Source organism: Tupaia chinensis, unplaced genomic scaffold, assembly GCF_000334495.1.
Source record: "Tupaia chinensis unplaced genomic scaffold, TupChi_1.0 Scaffold000182_1, whole genome shotgun sequence".
NCBI lineage: Eukaryota > Metazoa > Chordata > Mammalia > Scandentia > Tupaiidae > Tupaia > Tupaia belangeri.
This window is the reverse complement of record NW_006159657.1, coordinates 6,224,262-6,244,575: the sequence shown is the minus strand read 5'-3', so window position 1 is coordinate 6,244,575 and position 20,314 is coordinate 6,224,262. Positions and strand designations below refer to the sequence as shown.

General features: G+C 48.2%; 1 protein-coding gene across 3 annotated transcripts in view; it reads right to left on the bottom strand.

The window, feature by feature from the left end:
- NDE1 (nudE neurodevelopment protein 1) overlaps positions 1-19,588 on the bottom strand; it is a 30,599-nt gene extending 11,011 nt beyond the window's left edge. The window contains exons 1-5 of one of the 3 annotated variants that reach the window (XM_014587085.2): positions 19,570-19,588; positions 14,345-14,422; positions 11,298-11,422; positions 8,137-8,290; positions 261-409 (exon numbers count right to left, since the gene is read on the bottom strand). In XM_014587085.2, coding sequence (XP_014442571.1) covers positions 261-409; positions 8,137-8,290; positions 11,298-11,380 — 386 coding nt within the window. In that variant the 5' untranslated portion in view covers positions 11,381-11,422; positions 14,345-14,422; positions 19,570-19,588. Of the gene's footprint in view, positions 1-260; positions 410-8,136; positions 8,291-10,105; positions 10,231-11,297; positions 11,423-13,693; positions 13,711-14,344; positions 14,423-19,569 lie in introns of those variants that run through there. The other 2 variants (XM_006146564.2, XM_014587086.2) reach the window with 2 other exon arrangements.
- Between the last annotated feature and the right edge of the window lie 726 nt (positions 19,589-20,314).

Genomic DNA, 20,314 nt, shown 5'->3' with positions numbered 1-20,314 from the left:
TAAACTCACGCCAGGCGCATGTGTGTGCGTGCCCAAGATCCCAAGAGGAGAATGGAGGAGAAGGGATTGCGGTGTGACCATCCCCCCGGGGGGGGTGATTTCTCGCTTTCTGTCTCTCTGTCTCTGTCTGGCGAGCACACGTGCCCTGTAACAAAAACCTCTCCCTGCCAAAAAAAATCTTTATTTAAAAAAATAAAAACAAAAAAATTACCATTCTCTGAACCAAGGCTCCCAAACCAGTTTTGTCCTTCTCAACGTACCGTTTGGCCCTTTCCAAGTCATCATTGGCTTGCTCCAGCTCTCGGATGTACTTCTGCAGTTGATCTTTAATCGCTTTTGTCTGGGCAAGGTCATCTTCTAAAGCTGAGATCTGCCGGTAACCCTCGGAATGCTGCATCTCAAACTTCTCCTTGATGGTTAAGGGACACGAAGAGAATGAAAACTTCCGAGAAGCTAAGTTTCTCTTCCTTGTCGTCTCCTTACAAATACTGAAGAGTAATGAAGGAATATTCAAGGGACTTCAAAAAGTTCAAGGAAAAAACTTAAAGTATGAGTTTACGTTGGTGCAAAAAATGTTTAAATCATTTTTCTCATAAAAGTTTCCATAAGCTGCAGACCCTACGTATGCCCTCCTGGTGGTGAATGTCATTTTTAGCCACTGAGCATCCATTTCTCTCCCACCCTCACATCCTGCTGGCACCCCAATGTCCTTAGGGGATTCCTCTCACCCACATTATAGGGTCTTTATGGGACTTCTCCCATCGCACCTGCTGCAGGGCTCCATAAAGCTCCTTCCCCAGCTTCTGTTGCGAGCCAGCACCAAGTGGAAGCACAGCTGACAGAACTTTCTGCCTGCAGACTTGGAGCCATAAGCAGGTGACGGAAGACAGGGGGAACAGGTGCAGGTCTTTCAAAGCAGGCACGTCCTGACCAACTATCCCATAGACTGCTGAGAGCTTCTGGCCTCGCACCCCCGAGCATCCGATGTCCTGCCCACTCCTCAGCCTGGCCCCTACAGCTCTCAACATGCTTCAAACAAACCACTCTACCCAAGGCGTCCATGGCCAAAGACATGTACACCTCTTCTGCAAGCGTCTGCGGGCCTTCTTCACACTCTGTCACCCACTCGCGTTACAGAGACAATCAGGGATCATGACGTCAGTCACTAGGGCCACGCTTAGGAGGACGTCGGACTTAGTTCTACAACTGTTCTTTCTGATCCAGGACACCCCCCTGCAGAATGGGGGAAGTTCTAAGGAACTTTTCAATCTCTGGGTAATTGAAAGGAGAGAGACAGAGAAAAAGGTGAAGAGAAAAACCCTGTTACTAATTACCAAAGGAAGCTTGGCATGATTTGGCCTGCGCTTCCCAATGGTGAGGACATCTCTGTGAGTCGTTGGAGCTGCTGGCATTCAGCACACGCTCACTCTGCCAGCGTCTGGGCTCAGGCTCAGCCCCGGCCCCTGCATTCTCACGGACTCACACATCTGAGATGTGGGAGAAGCTGTTTGTTACTCAACAAGCTCCAAGTCAGCTGCAGCGAACGACTGAGCGGTGATCAGAGCAGGCCGCCTGCACTGGTCCTCTGAAACCAGCTCTGCCGAACGCGCTAAAGCCTGCACTCCAGGCCATCTAAGTATCCGACACGCTGCGCTCTCTCACTCTCCTCCTATTTTAGCTTCTTTTCCTTCATCTAATACCCACCCTGGATTCCACAAACGTGAAAGGAGACACTCACATCCCACAAGAAAGGCCTAAAAGTCTAATTTGGAATTTAAAAAAATGAAAAAGGACAAACTCCTTTTCTGTGCTCGATGGCATAAACAAAGCCGTCGCTACCAACAGTCCGGATGAGCTGGGGATGGGCTGGGGAGGGTGACGTAATGACTCAGTCAGAGAGGCAGGCGGGAGCCCTGGGAGGAGGAGGTCCAACCAAGGAGCAGATTATTTACAGGGTGGGGACAGGGAGGCGACGCCACGTCCTCCTGCTGTTCCGTCCCCTCTGATACTCTTGTTTCCTGGCTGTGAGCTGAGAGGAAGTGTCTTCACACAGGCAGGAGAGACAGGCCAGCCCCACGCGCCAGCCGGTTCCCACGCTGCCTCGGGTCACCTTGCACCCCTTTTATCCGGGAGCATCTCCAAATACAACAGAATCCCAGACCATTAACCTAAATTCAAACACAGGTTCCAAGAGGCTCCTGCACCTGCGTGTAGATGTAAATGATCCCCTTTGAACTCGGGGACTCGAGTCTCTGCTGCTGAAATGTTGGGCTTTCATTTGGGGCTGATGGCAGTGAGCGGTCAGCTGATGGAGGCATCAATAGATGCTCTGTTTGATCCCTTACAGGCTCTTTTTAAAATTCAACTCGGGATGAATAAGCTAGTTGTCACGGCTCTCTTGGCTGAGCGCCCTTCTCTTAGGTGACTGACACTGTTTGCCAGTGGCAGCACACTGGTCGTCCCCAGGTGTGTGTAGTTCCTCCCCTGCCCTGTGCTCAGAGTTCCAGGCATCCGTTGTGGGGCTGTTATGTTTTCTGCAGGCCCTGGGGCTTAGCCTAGTAGCAGCTACTCACTAAATATCTGCTTGACATTTATATAGTGTCCACGGAGGGCCTGGTACCATCTCCAAACTAATTCATAGCACTTATCATCCTTCTGCATGGTTTTTCATCTCCAAGGCCCCTTTAGTTTAAGAACTCTATGGCCCAGGGGCCGGCAGGTGGTGTGGTGGCTAGGGGTGCTGGATGCCCATGTGGCTGACGACAGTTTGGGTCCTTGACCTGGTGACTTGCTTTCTCGCTCTCTCTGTGTCCCTCTCTGGTCAAATTAAAATAAATAAATAAATAAAGCTGTATTAAATAAAGAAAGAACTCTATGGCCCAGCTACAGTGGCACAGGTGGGAGGCTGCCTGTGATGCTGGAGCCACACGGGAGGCCTGGGTTCAGATCTGAGGTGGACTTGAACATGCCAGGTGCACCCACACATGCCTGTGATCCTGGCTAGCTAGGAGGCTGGAGGAGGGTCATGGTGAGGCCAGGCCCTGCCTAGGATACTTGTTTCTCTCATGAATGAAACTTAATAGTAATAAAAGACTATAATGATTCCTCACTGCTTATAACAGGGTTTGAATACTAGTGTCTGCAGGGCTCAGGCTGTTAACACCTGGGTGAAGTGGGCCGTGTGCAGGGATAAGCTCTCAGTGTCAGGGACATGGGGACTGGGATGAACCGGAGAGCGTTGGTTCTGTCTAAACAACCATTACTCAGCCTTTTGCTGGTATGGAAGGATGCAGGTGTGGTGAGGCCAGATTTCTCCTTCTCAAAGGGAAGCCTTACAAATTTCAGATGTCGGGACTAAACACCAAAATCAAAACACTAAGGATAGAGGGGCCAGCAGGTGGTGGAGTGGTTAAGGCGCCGCAATCCCACGGGGCCAACTGCGGTTCGTGTCCTAGACCTAGAGGCTTAAAACTCACGCGGGGAGTGAGTGTGCATGCCCAAAATCCTGAGAGGAAAATGAAGAAGGGAATGTGATGTGGCCATCACTCCTGGGAGGGGGTGAGTTCTCACTCTCTCTGTTTTGGTCTCCAGTGAGCACATGCGCCCTGTAGCAAAAATCTCTCTCTAAAGAAAAGAAAAAACAAACCTACAGTAATAATTTTACTATCAAAAGAAGAAATTGTAAACAAATTTTGAGTCCTGGTAATGATAAGCAGGCCTAAGTATTTAAAAGGAAATGTAGAGGAACCGCAGGTGGCATGGTGGTTAAGGGCGCTGGACTCCCACATGGCCAACCACAGTTCGAGTCCTGGACTTGGTGGCTTGCTTTCTCACTTTCCCTTTCTCTCTCTCTCTGTCTCTCTCTAGTAAAATTAAAAAATAATAACAAATAGAATTAAATAAATAAGTCTTTTTTAAAAAAAGGAGATGTAGAGAAGTTTATAATTTCTCTTAAAATGCACCAGAAAATAAGATAGACGGACAGATGGGAAGATACTTGACACAGGCACTGGGCAGTGAGCGGTATGGTGGTAAAACACAATGCTCTGTGAGGCTGACTCCCATGGGAAGGTTCTGGGTTCGTGTCCAGAGACCTCCCTGAGTACACTAGGCACATGTGTGTCCATGATCGGGGGTTGGCTGGGAATGGGAGTGGACTGCAGAATCAAGACCCTGTAAGGATGCTAACTCTCTCTTCTCATTAGAAATCGATCGGGAACCAGCAGTTAGCGTAATGGCTATGTCATTGGACTCCCATGTGGTCGATCCTGGTTTGCGTCCCGGACCCGGTGGCTTAAAATTCATGCCGGGCGCGTGTGCGTGCGTGCCCAAGATCCCGAGAGGAGAATGGAGGAGAAGGGATTGTGGCGTGGCCATCCCCCCTGGGGGGTGATTTCTCGCTTTCTGTCTCTCTGTCTCTCTCTATCTGTCGGGCGAGCGCACGCGCCCTATAGCAAAAACCTCTCCAAAAAAAAAAAAATCGATCGATGAACTTAACAAAAAAAATTATATATGATACAGGTTGAGCATCCCTAGTATGAAAATCTGAAATTGAAAACACTTCAAAATCTGAAACATTTTGAGTACCAACATGATGCCACCAGTGAGAAATTCCACACTTCACTTCAGACTATAGGTTGCAGTCAAAATACCACAATACAAAAACAAGGTATGAAGTTCCCTTCAGGCTAAATGTATACAATGCACGTGAAACAGGATGGAGTTCATACTTAGAAGTGGGCCCCATCCCCGAGATATCTCATCACGTATATGCAAATATCCCCAAATCTGAAAACACCGGAAATGCACAACACTTTGGGTCTCAGGCACTTCAGATAAGGGATGCTCAACCTGTGATAGGTAAACACGTGTGAGGCTTTCGGCAGAGCCTAGGTGGTATCTATGCAGGTGTCCAGTGGGAAATTCTTTCCACCTTGCTGTGTGTTTGAAAACTCTCATAGGCTGGGGCCGGCAGGTGGCGTGGTAGTTAGGGGTGCTGGACTTTCACATGGCCAACCGTGGTTCGAATCCTGGACCTGGAGACTTGCTTTCTCTCTCTTGCTGTCCCTTTCTGCTCAAGTTAAATGAAATAAATGAATAAATAAATAAATAAATAAAGTTAAATACGGTAATTCTTTAAAAAAAAAACTTTCATAGGCTTAGGCCAGCAGGTGGCATGGTAGTTAAGGGCACTGGACTCCCACATGGCCGACCGCAATTCAAATCCTGGACCTGGCAGCTTGATTTCTCACTTTCCCTCTCTCTTTCTTGCTCTGTCCCTCTCTGGTCAAATTAAAATAAATAAATAAATTAATTAAATAAATAAAGTTAAATGAAATCATTCTTTAAAAAAAATAGAAAACTTTCAAGGGAAAATGATGGATAAAAGCCACTCAAGGCTAAGCAAAATCTATGGGCCAGACTGGCCTGCAGATGGCCGGTCTACAGCGCAAGACCTGAACTTCACCACTCAGCTCTACGGTCTTTGAGACCTTCCCTCTCACTCCCCTTGAACCCAATCTAAGGGTCCTACATTTCCAATACAGTCTTTCCCTGTATCGGGAGGGCTGGGCTTCCCAACATCCTCCTGACAGTCACTCTTCCCTGTGTGTGTGACAGTAACTGCTGCAGATTAGTTCTTTTTGCTGTTACGCTTATTTATTTATTTCTTCCATGACAGAGAGAGACAGAAACAGTGACAGTACTCCCAACAGAGTTTTGATGCCATAATCCACTCCCAGCCTCAGCAAGCCCCAGGTCATGGGCATACATGTGTCCAGCATATCAGGAAGGGAACTGGATGGATGCAAACTCAAAACCTCCCATGAGGCAGGTCAACCTCGCAGAGCATCAGATTTCCCTGCGGCCCCCCAGGTCTAGATTTATCCTTCATTAGCCTGCCCTGTAGGTACTAAGACACGCACACACGTGTGCGCATGCATGTACCCCTTCAAACATCAGCTCACACCCGTCAGCTCCGCCATGAAGCCTCTGCAGCCCGTGCACATCTCCTTCCCCCAAAGGCTCTCACAGCAGAACTCTGACGGAGCATCGTGTCCCTGCTTCATGGCGTGCGGTTTATCTTCCCACTGCAGTTTCCAGAGGGCAGGGAGCACGTGTCCTCATTGTCCATCACACCCTTTCTGGGCACACACTGCGGGCCTTTCCTCCAGAAGCTCATCAAAATTTGTATGGGAGGAGGGCAGATGGGGGTCCACCGGGAAAACCTGGCACTCTGCAAGGCTGACCCACACGAAAGGGTTCCGGGTTCACGTGCGGAGAACTCCCTTAGTATGCCAGGCGTTTATGTCTGTGCCCAGCTGAGCCCGGAGGGGACCATAGCGTCAAGGCCATGTTGGGGGTGCCGTCTCTCTTTTTCTCTCCCTCTTTTGGGCTCTCTAACTCACAGAGGAGATAAGGAGATAAACTTAACAAAATTCATTACAAAAACGTCCTAGCATGGTGGCACGTGCTGCTAAGACACTGCTCTGCAGGCTGGGACCATGCAGAGGTCCGGTTTTGACTCCTGGCCCATCCTAAAGGTCAAAGCAGTGGTGCACAGTGACAAGAGGAGACTGAGGAGGAGGGTCAGAAGCACAAGACTGGCCTTGGCAGTCCTGTCTGAAAAGAGCAGGGCATGGTGCTTCATGCCCACGATGTAACTGGGAGGGCTAGGGCAGGGAATCAAGACACGGTCAGATCGTGTCTTCAAAAAAAAAAAGACAGAGATACACCAAGGCCCCACCCTGACCTATTGAGAAATGGAATCTCAGAGCAGGGGGTCAGGGTCGGGAGAGTGGGTTTAGGCCCATCTGATGTGGTGATGCTGGCCTGGTGGTCCTCACTGTAGCAGGGGCCGAGAGCCAGTGGTTCTCCGGACACCTGGGTGATCTGGAGGTGTTTTTGGTTGTCACAACCTTGAGGGTTGGAGTGCTGCTATTGAATTTCGTGGGTGGGACACCTGGGCTGTACTAAACATCCCATAAAGTACAACTTGCCACTCACAACAGAGAACGCTTCAGCTTCAAGTGTCGCCCCAGCCTGGCACTGTTCAGAGCTTTCCATAACGATGGAAACGTCCCACCGCCCCGCAAACAGGCACGATGCTGACCAGCCCCTGCAGCTACTGGGCATCGGAAACGTGGCAGCATGACTGAAGCATGGGATTTTCATTTTCACTGACTTAAATTTCAATGGTAACACAGAACCAGGGACTATCACACAAGAGGTCTTCAAAGACCTCATTGAAAATGACTATTAGAGGAAAAAAGGTGTGGATTTCAAAATGTTCTGCACCAAAATGAACTTTTTTTTTTTAAGTTTGCTATTAGGGCACATGTGCTCACTGAAGAAGGAGAGACAGACATGGAGAGGAGAGGGAAAGTAAGAAACCCCCCCCCACGGGGACCAGCAGGTGGCGTGGTGGTTAAGGCACTGGACACTCCCACATGGCCGACCAGGGTTCGAGTCCTGAATCTGGTGGCTTGCTTTCTCACTTCCTCTCTCTCTCACTCTCACCCTCTGTCTCTCTCTGATCAAACTAAAATAAATAAATAAATAAATGAATAAATAAAATAAATAATTATTTAAAAAGAAAAAGAAAGAAAGAAATGTCCCCGTCAGGGAGACAGCCATACCACAGCCCTTTCTTCATTCTCCTTTCAGGATTTTGGGCACACATGCACACGTCTGGTGTGTCCTTCAAATCACTCGGTCTGGACCTCGAACCACGCAGTCAGCCAGGTGGGATCCACAGCCTTAACCACCATGCCATTGACTAGCCCAAGCCCTTTAATTTTTAAATTAATTATTTGGTTAAATTAATTGGTTAATTAATTTCAATTTGAACTGAGAGGGACAGAGTGAGAGACAGAGAGAGAAAGTGAGAAGGCAAGCCATCAGGTCCAGGACTCAGACTGTGATGGGCCACGTGGGAGTCCAGCGTTCCCTACCACACCACCTGCTGGCACCTTTAATTTTTAAAAAAAAAAAAAAAAAAAAAAAAAAAACAGTTCAATGGCATGCACCGCAGGCCTGAAGGTGAGTGAGCCTGCCCTGGCTCCTCACTCTGCCAGTCACGCACGACCTCCATGCTGAAGGCTGTCACATCTCTACGTGCAGGTCCCTCTCCCTCACCTTGATGGTCTCCAGCTCCATGCGAAGGCGGTTATTTTCTGAAAGGAGGTCTCTGTTCCTGGTTTCAATCTGTTGCAACTGCGTCTCCAATTCGGCTTCATATTCTCGGCTTCCCTCCTGGAATTCTCGAAGTTCCTCCTGTGTATTCTCTGCCCTGCATCAGAGATACGCCAAGTCAGGCGATCCTTTTCTGAGCGCTGACCACATGCTGGGCATCGAGCCACCGCGTGTCGTGGGCAGAACGCCTCTTAACTACCGTTAGAGGCAGAAAGTACCAGCATTCCCATTGCATAGGCGTGAAGGTTGGGAGTAGACAAGATGAGTGACTGCTTGTGTAAAGGTCACGTGGGAAGCCAGGAACAGAACTTGATCTGACCTGGGTGTGCCTGACTCCAAATCCTTTCTCTGTACCAATTCACCATTCACTCATTCATTCCTCATGTATTTTTCGAACCCAACACGTAGTAAACATATTGGGTTGTTGGGGAAGTCATGATGCATTTTTGCAGAGAAAAACAGAAAAATACATCATGACTGTCCCGATGATCTAATAGTTTGGATTTTGTATCCTGGGCAGATTTACTGATACCTCAAAAACGGCATGATTCTAATGTGCACTTTTATAGTGCCACTCTCATTGCCCTTGCCCATCCCAAATGCCCTTTCGGGCGTCTCGATCCTTAAAATTCAAGAAGTTTTTCTGGGGGCTGGCAGGGGGCGAGATGATTAGGAGCACTGGACTCCCACATAGCCGACCTCGGTTCGAGTCCGAGACCTGGTAGCTTGCTTTCTCACTTTCTCTCTCTCTCTGTCCCTCTTTGGTCAAATTAAAAATAAATAAATAATTTGAAACCATACTGCTTCTGTTGTTATAGAGTTATAAAATTATACAAAATTATAAGACATATTTTGAACATTCTCTTTTAAATTCAGTATTTTGAAATTTTGAAAGCTGTTTGTAAACTGTCAAGAATTATGGAGTATGAGCTAAAATTTTTTGCTATGTAAAGTAAATGTGGAAAAATGTAAAAATAAGTAAATGAAAGAAAAATAAATAAATAAATAAAGTTAAACAAAATAATAAGGAAAAAAAGAAATTAGGAAAAAAAAGTAATCCTGGGGACCAGCAGTTAGCATAATGGCTATCTCGCTGGACTCCCATGTAGTCGACCACAATTCAAGTCCCGGACCCAGTGGCTTAAATTCACGCCCGGACTGCGGCGTAGCCATCCCCCTGGGGGGTGATTTCTCACTTTGTCTCTCTGTCTCTCTCTTTCTGGCGAGCACATGTGCCCTATAGCAAAAACCTCTCAAAAAAAAAAAAATAGTAAGCCTGAATCTTAAATTAAACTTAAAAAGGATCTAAAGAGAGCAGAATAAGCCTCCATGTGGAGTGTAAGACTCCACGAAGGCCCGGCCACTCTGACTGGAGGGAGAGAGCCGCTGCACGATGATCTGGAGCCATATGAGAGGCCAAGGTTCGGAACCCAAGTTGACCTAAGTATGCTGAGCCCTTGTGCACCTGCAATTCTGGCTGGCTGGAAAGCTGGTAGGAGGACCATGGTGTGGCAAAACTCTGTTGGCAGCACTCCTCCCTTCAGATTTTAAAATCTGCAACAACATACACTGCTGGGCAGAAAGAACAGTGATTCCCCCATACACAAAGAACTTAACAGATCTGGCACTGGGGACTCAATTAAAAACAAACCCTCCAGAAAATGAGATGGAAAGTAGCAGAGCAGGACAATCAGGATCACAGGCTTGAGGTTCAAATCCCACCTCTGCCACGGACTGGCTATGTGACCTCGGGCAGGGTATTTGCCTACACAGAGGCTCAGTTTCCTCTCTGTCAAGTGGTGGGTGATCAAAGCTGCTTTCACGGACAGCTCTGAGTGTAAGAGAAAGCCTTTGCGTGCCCGGTACAAAAGGGGCCTGTGCTAAGCGGGTGCTGCTGTTCTCGGGGGCTGACCTCTGCTTGTAGGTCATCGCCAGGTCTCTCCAGTAGTTGGCTTCTTCCTCCTCGGAGCCAAACGTCTTCCCTGAGTCCTCCATTGTGAGACGGGGGAAGAGATCACTCTTCTTGCAGCATGGTGCCTGGGAGAGAGGTTTTAAGATCATTACCCATATCTTACTGAACAGTTGAACTTCAGTGGCGAAAAAATTCTCTGGACTTAATGGTGGTTTAAATGATCCAGTACTGCCAACACCTGGTAACTGAACCCAGATGAGAGACAGTCTGTCTACTCATAACTTGCCATGACTTAATAGCAAGTCTTCCTTTACTCACTCCACAAATACTTACTGGGCACCTACCCTAGGACCTAGGACCTAGGACATCCTAAGATGTGTCTGAGACCCCTGCTTTCCTGCAAAACGAGGAGGGGTGTAAATTACACGGAAAAGACTATAAAATAAAACTATATGAAACAAAAATCTGCACAGCTGAGTGAAACGGAAATATGCACAGGATACTGACATATAAAAAACTCATAGCAAAAACCTCTCAAAAAAAAAAAATAGTAAGCCTGAATCTTAAATTAAACTTAAAAAGGATCTAAAGAGAGCAGAATAAGCCTCCATGTGGAGTGTAAGACTCCACGAAGGCCCGGCCACTCTGACTGGAGGGAGAGAGCCGCTGCACGATGATCTGGAGCCATATGAGAGGCCAAGGTTCGGAACCCAAGTTGACCTAAGTATGCTGAGCCCTTGTGCACCTGCAATTCTGGCTGGCTGGAAAGCTGGTAGGAGGACCATGGTGTGGCAAAACTCTGTTGGCAGCACTCCTCCCTTCAGATTTTAAAATCTGCAACAACATACACTGCTGGGCAGAAAGAACAGTGATTCCCCCATACACAAAGAACTTAACAGATCTGGCACTGGGGACTCAATTAAAAACAAACCCTCCAGAAAATGAGATGGAAAGTAGCAGAGCAGGACAATCAGGATCACAGGCTTGAGGTTCAAATCCCACCTCTGCCACGGACTGGCTATGTGACCTCGGGCAGGGTATTTGCCTACACAGAGGCTCAGTTTCCTCTCTGTCAAGTGGTGGGTGATCAAAGCTGCTTTCACGGACAGCTCTGAGTGTAAGAGAAAGCCTTTGCGTGCCCGGTACAAAAGGGGCCTGTGCTAAGCGGGTGCTGCTGTTCTCGGGGGCTGACCTCTGCTTGTAGGTCATCGCCAGGTCTCTCCAGTAGTTGGCTTCTTCCTCCTCGGAGCCAAACGTCTTCCCTGAGTCCTCCATTGTGAGACGGGGAAAGAGATCACTCTTCTTGCAGCATGGTGCCTGGGAGAGAGGTTTTAAGATCATTACCCATATCTTACTGAACAGTTGAACTTCAGTGGCGAAAAAATTCTCTGGACTTAATGGTGGTTTAAATGATCCAGTACTGCCAACACCTGGTAACTGAACCCAGATGAGAGACAGTCTGTCTACTCATAACTTGCCATGACTTAATAGCAAGTCTTCCTTTACTCACTCCACAAATACTTACTGGGCACCTACCCTAGGACCTAGGACCTAGGACATCCTAAGATGTGTCTGAGACCCCTGCTTTCCTGCAAAACGAGGAGGGGTGTAAATTACACGGAAAAGACTATAAAATAAAACTATATGAAACAAAAATCTGCACAGCTGAGTGAAACGGAAATATGCACAGGATACTGACATATAAAAAACTCTGTGTGTGTGTGTTTTCTACCCATGACAGAGAGAAACCCTCACCAGGGCCCCGTCATGCTGTGACCCTGTCCCCAGCCCTCCAGCCTATCAGGATTCTGGGTGAGCACACATGAGCACAGTGTGTCTTCAGGCCAACCCAGGGATCTGAACTGGCAGCTGGCTGGCAGCTAGTCGTGTGGAATCGAGCACTGCAGTCCAGCTTGCTACGAAGTATGCTACCAGCTGAGCCAAACTGCATCTATTCAGGCTTGCACTGTGGTATGTTTTGACATGTGTGCATACCTGAGAAACCATCTGCACAATCAAGATAATAAATATTTCTATCAGTGCCCCAGGATATTTATGGAGTCCCAAACTCATCTTGACAGTCAAGGAAAGCTTCCTGGAAGAGGTGACACACAAACTACATGAGAAAGAACAGGAAGGCACTAGAAGGTGACTCATGGGGAAAGTGGATGCTAAATAGTGAAAGAAGGGGAGAAAAAGCCAGGTTTGAAGGGGAAACTGGAAGAAGTCTAGGAGGACATGGAGGAGGAGAGTGCCGCGATGGTCTCTTCAGCTTAAACAGCTCATCGAGGTGGCCAAAGGAAAGAGAGCAAGCTGGCCCAAATTAGAAAGTGGGATGAAGATGAAGTGGGGAGAAATGGATTCCAGAAATATTTAGAAGGAAAAATCACCAGCATGTGATGATTTATTATGACATTTGGAAAAAGAGGAAGAAAAAAAGAAGATGGAGACATCTCTTGGGGCTCTCGCTTATAATACCAAGTGCCACCAATGTCCCCATCACCAGAGATTTAAAAAGTAAAAAAATTCCAAAAGGGCCCAGTGGCACAGGGCTAACACTCGCAATGCTGGAAGCCATATGGGAGAAAGATAGGGGTCTGGTTTCCAGAGCAACCTGTACATGCCTGGTGCGTGCACCTGCCCATGATCTGGGCTGCTGGGAAGCTGGGGGAAAGGGGGCGGCCCTGCAGTGTGTGTCCCTCTCCTTGTCTCTCATAAAATGAATGAGCTTATGAATACTAGAAGCAAAACCCTAGAGCGGATGGGTTGGGGGGACATAAGCAGTTTTGGATACTTTTGTCTGACATGTCTGCGACACAGTTAAATGCAACACTTAGACCATTAGACTATGAGACTATTCATGGAATTGAGGGGACAGTTCCGACATTGGAAGGGTAGGCAGGGAAAGAAACAGTCCTCGTAGGACGGAAAGAAACAGAGAGAGGTGAGAAGCAGGAAGAGCCAGCTGTCCTGGGAGTAGATGGTTTAAATGGAAACAAGGGAACATCCCGCAGTTATGAGGATGCAACACGGGGGCTGGTGAGATAAGGACTGGGAAATACACGAGATGCCAGCTGTGGGCACGGAGTGTGAGCAGGAGCTGCAACTGCATGGAGGACGGATTAAACGAGTGAGGAAGGGGTGGACGTGAGGCAGAGGAAGCCGATGGAATTCTGGAGAACTGCAGAAGAACAAACCTCCAGAGTTGGAGGTGTGGGTGGCATGGACCTCGGCTCTGAGGACCTTGAGACATCGGAGGCAGAGGGGAGGGAAGCAAATACTACCAGCTGAGCTAGCAGCATGCAGACTCCCTGTCGAAATATGAAGCCCCTGTCGTTGTAGCTTTTTTCTGAGAGTCCCGAGGCTCTGAGCTTGTCAAAGGTCATTAGGAATTTAAATAAGACGTATTCAAAGCCCATTCCTCCCCTTAGGAGTTCACAGTGTTTGTCCTTGGTGACAAAGGAATGGACAAAACCCAGCACTGCAAGACAGAGCCAACCCGCTACATCTCTGGCTAAGAACACCAACCACCAGGCCGACTCCGCGAGTGTGGATGCAGACGCGACCACTTCTGCCCAGTTCATCTACATCCGAGCACTCACTGCGAACACCACCTTAGTCGGCACTCCCATCCACAGCTTTTCTCCCTCCTAATTCCTCTCCCTTCCCTCATTCGGAGAAGACAGGCCACTTCCAGGAACAGTTTCTCCGGCAGAAAAGCTGAACGTAGTAGAAAGGCGTTCATCTGTAGGTTTGTTCCCAGTCCGATGTTCATCCTCCCTTAGTCCTGGGGCAGCATGCCTATATGCCCCTGGAAGAACCAACCCTGTTCTCATTCCTCTGGGTTCAAATGGATCTGATGACAGTCTCTGCATCTGGAAAAAGGCACAGCCTACTCCAGTCTACCACCAGGGACTGGCTTAGGGACGGGCCTAATTCAACATCAGCCAATGACAAGGACGGGCCTATCCGATGCTGAGCCAATGATGGCTTAAGGAAGAGCCGAACCCATGCTGAGCCAATGAATGCCCAGGTCCAGGCTTTCTGCACAACTATCAAAGAAAGTCTCTTTCCAGGTGGGCAGGAAGGTGGCAGGAAGTAAGCCTGGAACTGTCAGTGGTCACCCTGCAGTCCTGAGGAGAGCCTGCCTGGGAATGCACCTCAACAGAGGCAGGCAAGGCCAACAGATGGGGAGACGAGATCCTGGCAGAATGGTTTGAACGCCAGATCCAGCCTTACCTGAGCAAGGCTCTGCGGATGATCAAGTTCCTGTTTTGGTTATACAAGCTAAGGCTGGATTTCTTCCACAAGTGAGTCCTAATTAATGGACAGAAAAGGTAGAGTGTTAATAATAGCAATTAACATGGCAAGGAGTAGGGGTAAAATCAGGCCAGTACTTCCTGCTCAAGCCGGAAGTGCTAATAAATTGTGGTTGCCAAACCACTTCTGAAGTGCCCAGAGCCCTCGCCTCTGTAAGTGGGCACAGTGTGGCCACTGGAGGCCCTGTGGAGGACGGTGTCCACTGCGTGGCATGGAAATACGTGAGAGTCCAGTAGGGTTCAGAAATGAGGAATTACGGGAACCAGCAGTTAGCGTAATGGCTATGTTGCTGGACTCCCATGTAGTCGACCGTGGTTCGCGTCCCGGACCCGGTGGCTTAAAACTCACGCCGGGTGCGTGTGCGTGCGTGCCCAAGATCCCGAGAGGAGAATGGAGGAAAAGGGACTGCGGTGTGACCATCCCGCCTGGGGGGTGATTTCTCGCTTTCTGTCTCTATGTCTCTCTCTGTCTGTCTGGCAAGCGCACACGCCCTATAGCGAAAACCTCTTAAACAGTACTTCCTGCTCAAGCCGGAAGTGCTAATAAATTGTGGTTGCCAAACCACTTCTGAAGTGCCCAGAGCCCTCGCCTCTGTAAGTGGGCACAGTGTGGCCACTGGAGGCCCTGTGGAGGACGGTGTCCACTGTGTGGCATGGAAATACGTGAGAGTCCAGTAGGGTTCAGAAATGAGGAATTACGGGAACCAGCAGTTAGCGTAATGGCTATGTTGCTGGACTCCCATGTAGTCGACCGTGGTTCGCGTCCCGGACCCGGTGGCTTAAAACTCACGCCGGGTGCGTGTGCGTGCGTGCCCAAGATCCCGAGAGGAGAATGGAGGAAAAGGGACTGCGGTGTGACCATCCCGCCTGGGGGGTGATTTCTCGCTTTCTGTCTCTATGTCTCTCTCTGTCTGTCTGGCAAGCGCACACGCCCTATAGCGAAAACCTCTTAAAAAAAAAGAAAAAAAGAAAAAAAAAAGAAATGAGGAATTACAAACAAGGAAGGTAGGCTGACTTTCCTGCAGTTTGGAAAAAGATCAGGTGCCAGATCTAATGCAATCAGCCCTCTGCCTCCTCTCGGCATTTCCTTCCTTCTTCTGTGAGTACACCCAGCGCGCTCCCACCCCAGGGCCTTTGTGCTTGCTGTTCCCGTGGCATTTTTCCCTCGTTGTCTGCCTAGTGGTTTTATTTCTCGTCATTCCAATCTCAGCTAAAATGTTTTTCCCAAAGAGGGCCTTATTTGAATACCGCATCTAAAACTCCCTTCCTCCTTGCTTTCACTGTCAAATCAACCTTTGCTCTTATTTCGTCACTTTCAGAGTTTGGCTTTTATTTATCTTTCCCCTGGATTGTCAGTTTCTGAGCCTAAGGACACACCTTCTCTGTCTTGTTTTTTCATCCCCAAAGCCTAGAACAGTGCTTGACATAAAAAAGGCATTTAGTGAATGAAAATAGGAAAAGATAAAGATTGATCACTAGCTGGAAAGAGATGTGAGTTTAAGAAAGGGGGGGGGCTGAGGGGGGTCAGCAGGTGGCATAGTGGTTAAGGCACTGGATTCATACGTGGTCTCAAGTTCAAGTCCTAAAGTTTGAGTCCTAGAAGCTGTGTGGAGGAGAATGGAGGAGAAAGGACTACAGTGTAGCCATCCCCCCAGGGGGTAATTTCTCACTTTCTCTTATGTCTCTCTGGCAAGCACAAGCACCCTATAGCAAAAAATCTCTTTGGGGAAAAAAGGGTCCTCTGAAGGCTAGTTTCCATTCTAAAAAGCTCAGAGAGAACTGATGGTAAAACCAGACTCTCCTCCAAGCACCTGAGTGACTTAATGGGAAGGGTAGGAGAAGATACATGTTGGAAACCATCCCCTGCCCCCAGGTTGATAAGGAGTATCTGATACAGTTACGGGAGTTTAATAATTCTCATCCTTGCATGTTTAATATGACAGGTGAATTTAGAAAAGAGCTTTTTTTTTTTTTTTTCTTGAGAGGTTTTTGTTATAGGGCGCTTGTGCTCATCAGAGAGACAGAAAGTGAGAAATCACCTCCCAGGGGGCATGGCCATGCCACAATCCCTTCTCCATTCTCCTCTCGGGATGTTGGGCATGCATGCACACACGCCCAGTGTGAATTTAAGCCACTGGGTCTAGGACTCGAACCCCAGTCAACTACGTGGGAGTCCAGTGACACAGCCATTATGCCAACTGCTGGTCCCAGAAAAGGGCTTCTTAAAACACTTATTAGTCAGTGAGGCTTCAATCTTAATCCACAGGAAAGAAATGAATTCAAGATGTTTAAGGAGGTGCTTCCATGTGAGGGAGCCTCCAAGCAGGCTGTTGAAGACTTCAGTGACCGAGGAGAAACCAAGACCTGGACTTAAGTCAGAGCCTGCACAGTCTTTAGTCCAAATAAAGGACAAAAAACACAGAGATGGCAATTCAGCCACAACCCCTTGCATTTTAAAGCAATCCTTAGGGAAGAGAAAAAAAATATGCTGGAGACAAAGAGGGAAGAAGTAACAGGGAAATACAAGATTTTTTTTTCCTTTGGCTGCTTGAAAATGTCTCAGAAAGTCCTGTCACAACTATTCTGTCACAAAGTAAGCAAGCTGGATGCCTTGCAAAGGTCCCTTGTTCTGACGTCATGTATTGAATTTTACCAGCACCATCACCTTCTGTGTGCTCTGTGAATTTTAATAAATTATTTTCAAACAATAGTATCCTCTTTGAGCTGATCAATTGTCAGAGGGGGTAGGCAAGGCTAACACTCTGTTTCTCAGAAGCAGAAACATTGTATGTCTCCATCAGCTCTTGCAGAGGCAAACCCAGTGCAAAGGGGTTTTGAACTCAAGTCCAACATCTCCCAGGCGATGTAAACAGACTGACAGGAGGTTAAGATTTGCTAGCTTCCTTTGACCCACACCATCTTTAAAAAGGTAGGGTCACAGGCTGGTGTTAATGTGGGGTCACACTGTACCCAGCTTCATGCCCGCTGTCTTAACAATGGATACTGTGTGCATTTATTTCATTGGTGTGCCACCGACTTGCATTCTCAGTACCTCACCATGCCATCAGGCCCTTCAGTTGCTCCGTGGTCAAATCTGATGGGAGCTTCAAAGATACATGCTGTACCATGCAAGGAGGAATAAGCCAATGGCATGGAATTATTTTGCATTATTTAGCTGTATGTCTCCCACAAAAATTTGTTCCAGTATTATTTTTTCATGTTTTGCATGATTAAACCTCACAGGAGAATCCAAAAACATACAAGACACACAGCTCTGATTTCGACTTTAGGAAAAAAAAAAAAACACAATCGCTTTTTCCTCTGAGTGAAGAAAACAGCACAGCTGGTCAGAAGCAAAACACACATACAAGCCATCAGGAATTCACTCAACACCCATCTCCACTCCAGCCCCACAGCCTTCCGAATCAAAACAAATGGAGGAGCTGAAAGGGAAGGGAGGGAAGAGAAAAAGTTGCCAAATGTCAGCACTCACTCCAACAGCTTCTACATAGAGTTTATATTTTGCAGAAGTGACAACACTGGGGTGAAACTAGTCAAGGGTCAGCAAGCCTGGCTTCTGTCTTTGGGTTTCCAGAGTCTACGATGATCTACCTACAAAAATACTTTAGGCATGAGAAGACAGATGCGCGAGGCTGTCTAGCGTCATTCACAAATGCGGAAAACAGGAGAAGCCCAAGTGTCAACAGAGGACCACATGGACAACTATGCAGTTAAGAGAAATTATATATACTGAAACAGAAGAAAGTTCCCGATATGTTAAGAAAGGGTATCACTTTGTGTGTCCCCCTCTCTCTGCATCCATGAACAGAACACGGTCTGGAAGGGTGTACCAGAATGAAGGTAGGACACACACCGAAACGAGCGCTTGAACCCAACACTTCCTTACAGTAGATTTTCTTTTTACAGTAACCCTATGTTGCTTTAGGAATTTCTTCTTTTTTAGTTGCTTGTGCAGGGGGAAAGACAGAGTGAAAGAGAGGGAGAAAGCACCGTTTGAGGGAGTATGATCGCTTTGCATCCTCTTCTCCTCCACTTCTCCATCCTGTCAGGATTTGAGGTATGCAAGCAGACATGTTCGGCATCTTTCCAGCTGCCAGGACTGGGATTCACACTGTGGTCAGCCACGTGGGATCTGGCTCCCTTAACCACTAGGCCACAGTAGTTCTGAAACTTTTAAATGCTTCAAGTTGCAGGGGCCAGATAGTGGTTCATTGGTAAAATGCAGCACAATGCAAGGTTCAACCACCTAAGAGGGTTCCAGGTCCTGGTCTAGAGACCTCTCCAAATACGCTGGACCTGTGTGTGCACCCATGATTGGGGCTGGCTGAAGCTGGGGTGGATCATGTGTCAAGATCCTGCAGGGGGTGTTGTGTGTGTGTGTGGGCCTGTCTGTCTCTCATGGAAGACATAAACTTTAAAAAGCTTAAATTTGGGGAAAAAAATAAATAGAACAGCTATAGTTCCAGGATAATGTTATTCTACTGGGCCAAGATGCCAGGGAAAAGCATTTTTCCTCTGGTGGTGTTTCCCTTCTCTATCCCTTTCAAACATTTTGGACACCTGCTAAGTGCAAGGCATTGCCGGGAGAGGCAGCCCTGTGTCCACAGTACTAGTGGCAGGCACTAACTTTCTGTACACAGGCACATTTGTGACAGGAAATTATCTCGCAAAGAAAGGGAATGTCATCTCTCTGGGCTCACAAGTTCTATAGCAAAAGAACACACTTTGGAAACAAAAATAACATCCTAACAGAAAAAGCCAAGTTGGGAAACTGTTAACCAAAATAGGATAAAATATACAAATCACAGGCCCTTGAGACTTCAGAGGCAAGGATCAGCTGCTTACCTAATCCTACACAAAAGACACACTGAAAGACTTAAATTTCAAAAGTGGTTAAACACCAGTGGAGGTGTGTATGTGTGTGTGGGGGGGGGGAATGTCTGCTCAGATAATAAGAGGCTCTGGAGTAGCTGGGAGAGATCCATTTCCTTAAAGGCTAGCCTAGAAGCCACTAGCACAGAAAATGACAAACCTTGGCCCAGTACCTGCTACAATGCCGTTTCTTTAGAAAACTTAAAAGGGACTTTGGGCTAAGGATAGAAAGAGGCCCCACTTGGTACAAACCTTGGACAAAGAACTCAGGGAAACTCAGGCCCTCTGGAGGCAGAGAATCTGAGAGATCTCGGAGAAGAGAAAGCACCTCCCCAAACAGCAGCGTCAAGGTGATAGGGAGCGGTTCCCATGACCTCAGGGAGGCAGGTAAGCCCAGCCTACGCTCCAGCTATAGAATAAGCGTTTTCATCCTTTATCCAATCCTTCCCCAAAGTGCTGTCAGGAGAAATCTGAACTGCCCTGCTGCAGAGATCTGAGACCAGCAGGAGGAGACTGCTCCAAATACGGTCCGAAGGGAGGGAGCTGCGAAGAAGGGGGGGAGTGCTGTAAGCGGGTGGGGAGGGGGCCTGACGGCGGGGGGCATTACTGGAAGCAAACGGTTGAGGAGGCCATGGGGGAGCCAAAAAGAAAGAGGGCGCAGGAATGTGATGTTAGGATCGGGGGCAAAAAACGAGAACGAGAGGATGAGAAGGGGGGCTTCTAGGAGGCGAGGCTGGGGGTGGGCGAATCGGTAGGAAGAGGAATTGGACCAGGCAGCGGGGCTTGGGGACGAGGAAGTCAAGAGGGAGCGTGGGCAGCGGGGTCGGAGAAACAGGTTAGAAGAGAAAGTTGGCACGGGCGGGAGGCGGCCGCGAGGGACGCAAGGCTCCCGGGCACAAAGTTGGGAAGGGAGGCTGCAGGGACGTGGGGCTCCCGAGCCAGGCGCCGGAGCACGGCGGAGTCCAGGCGGGCGCGAACGGACGCGCAAGGGAGGGGG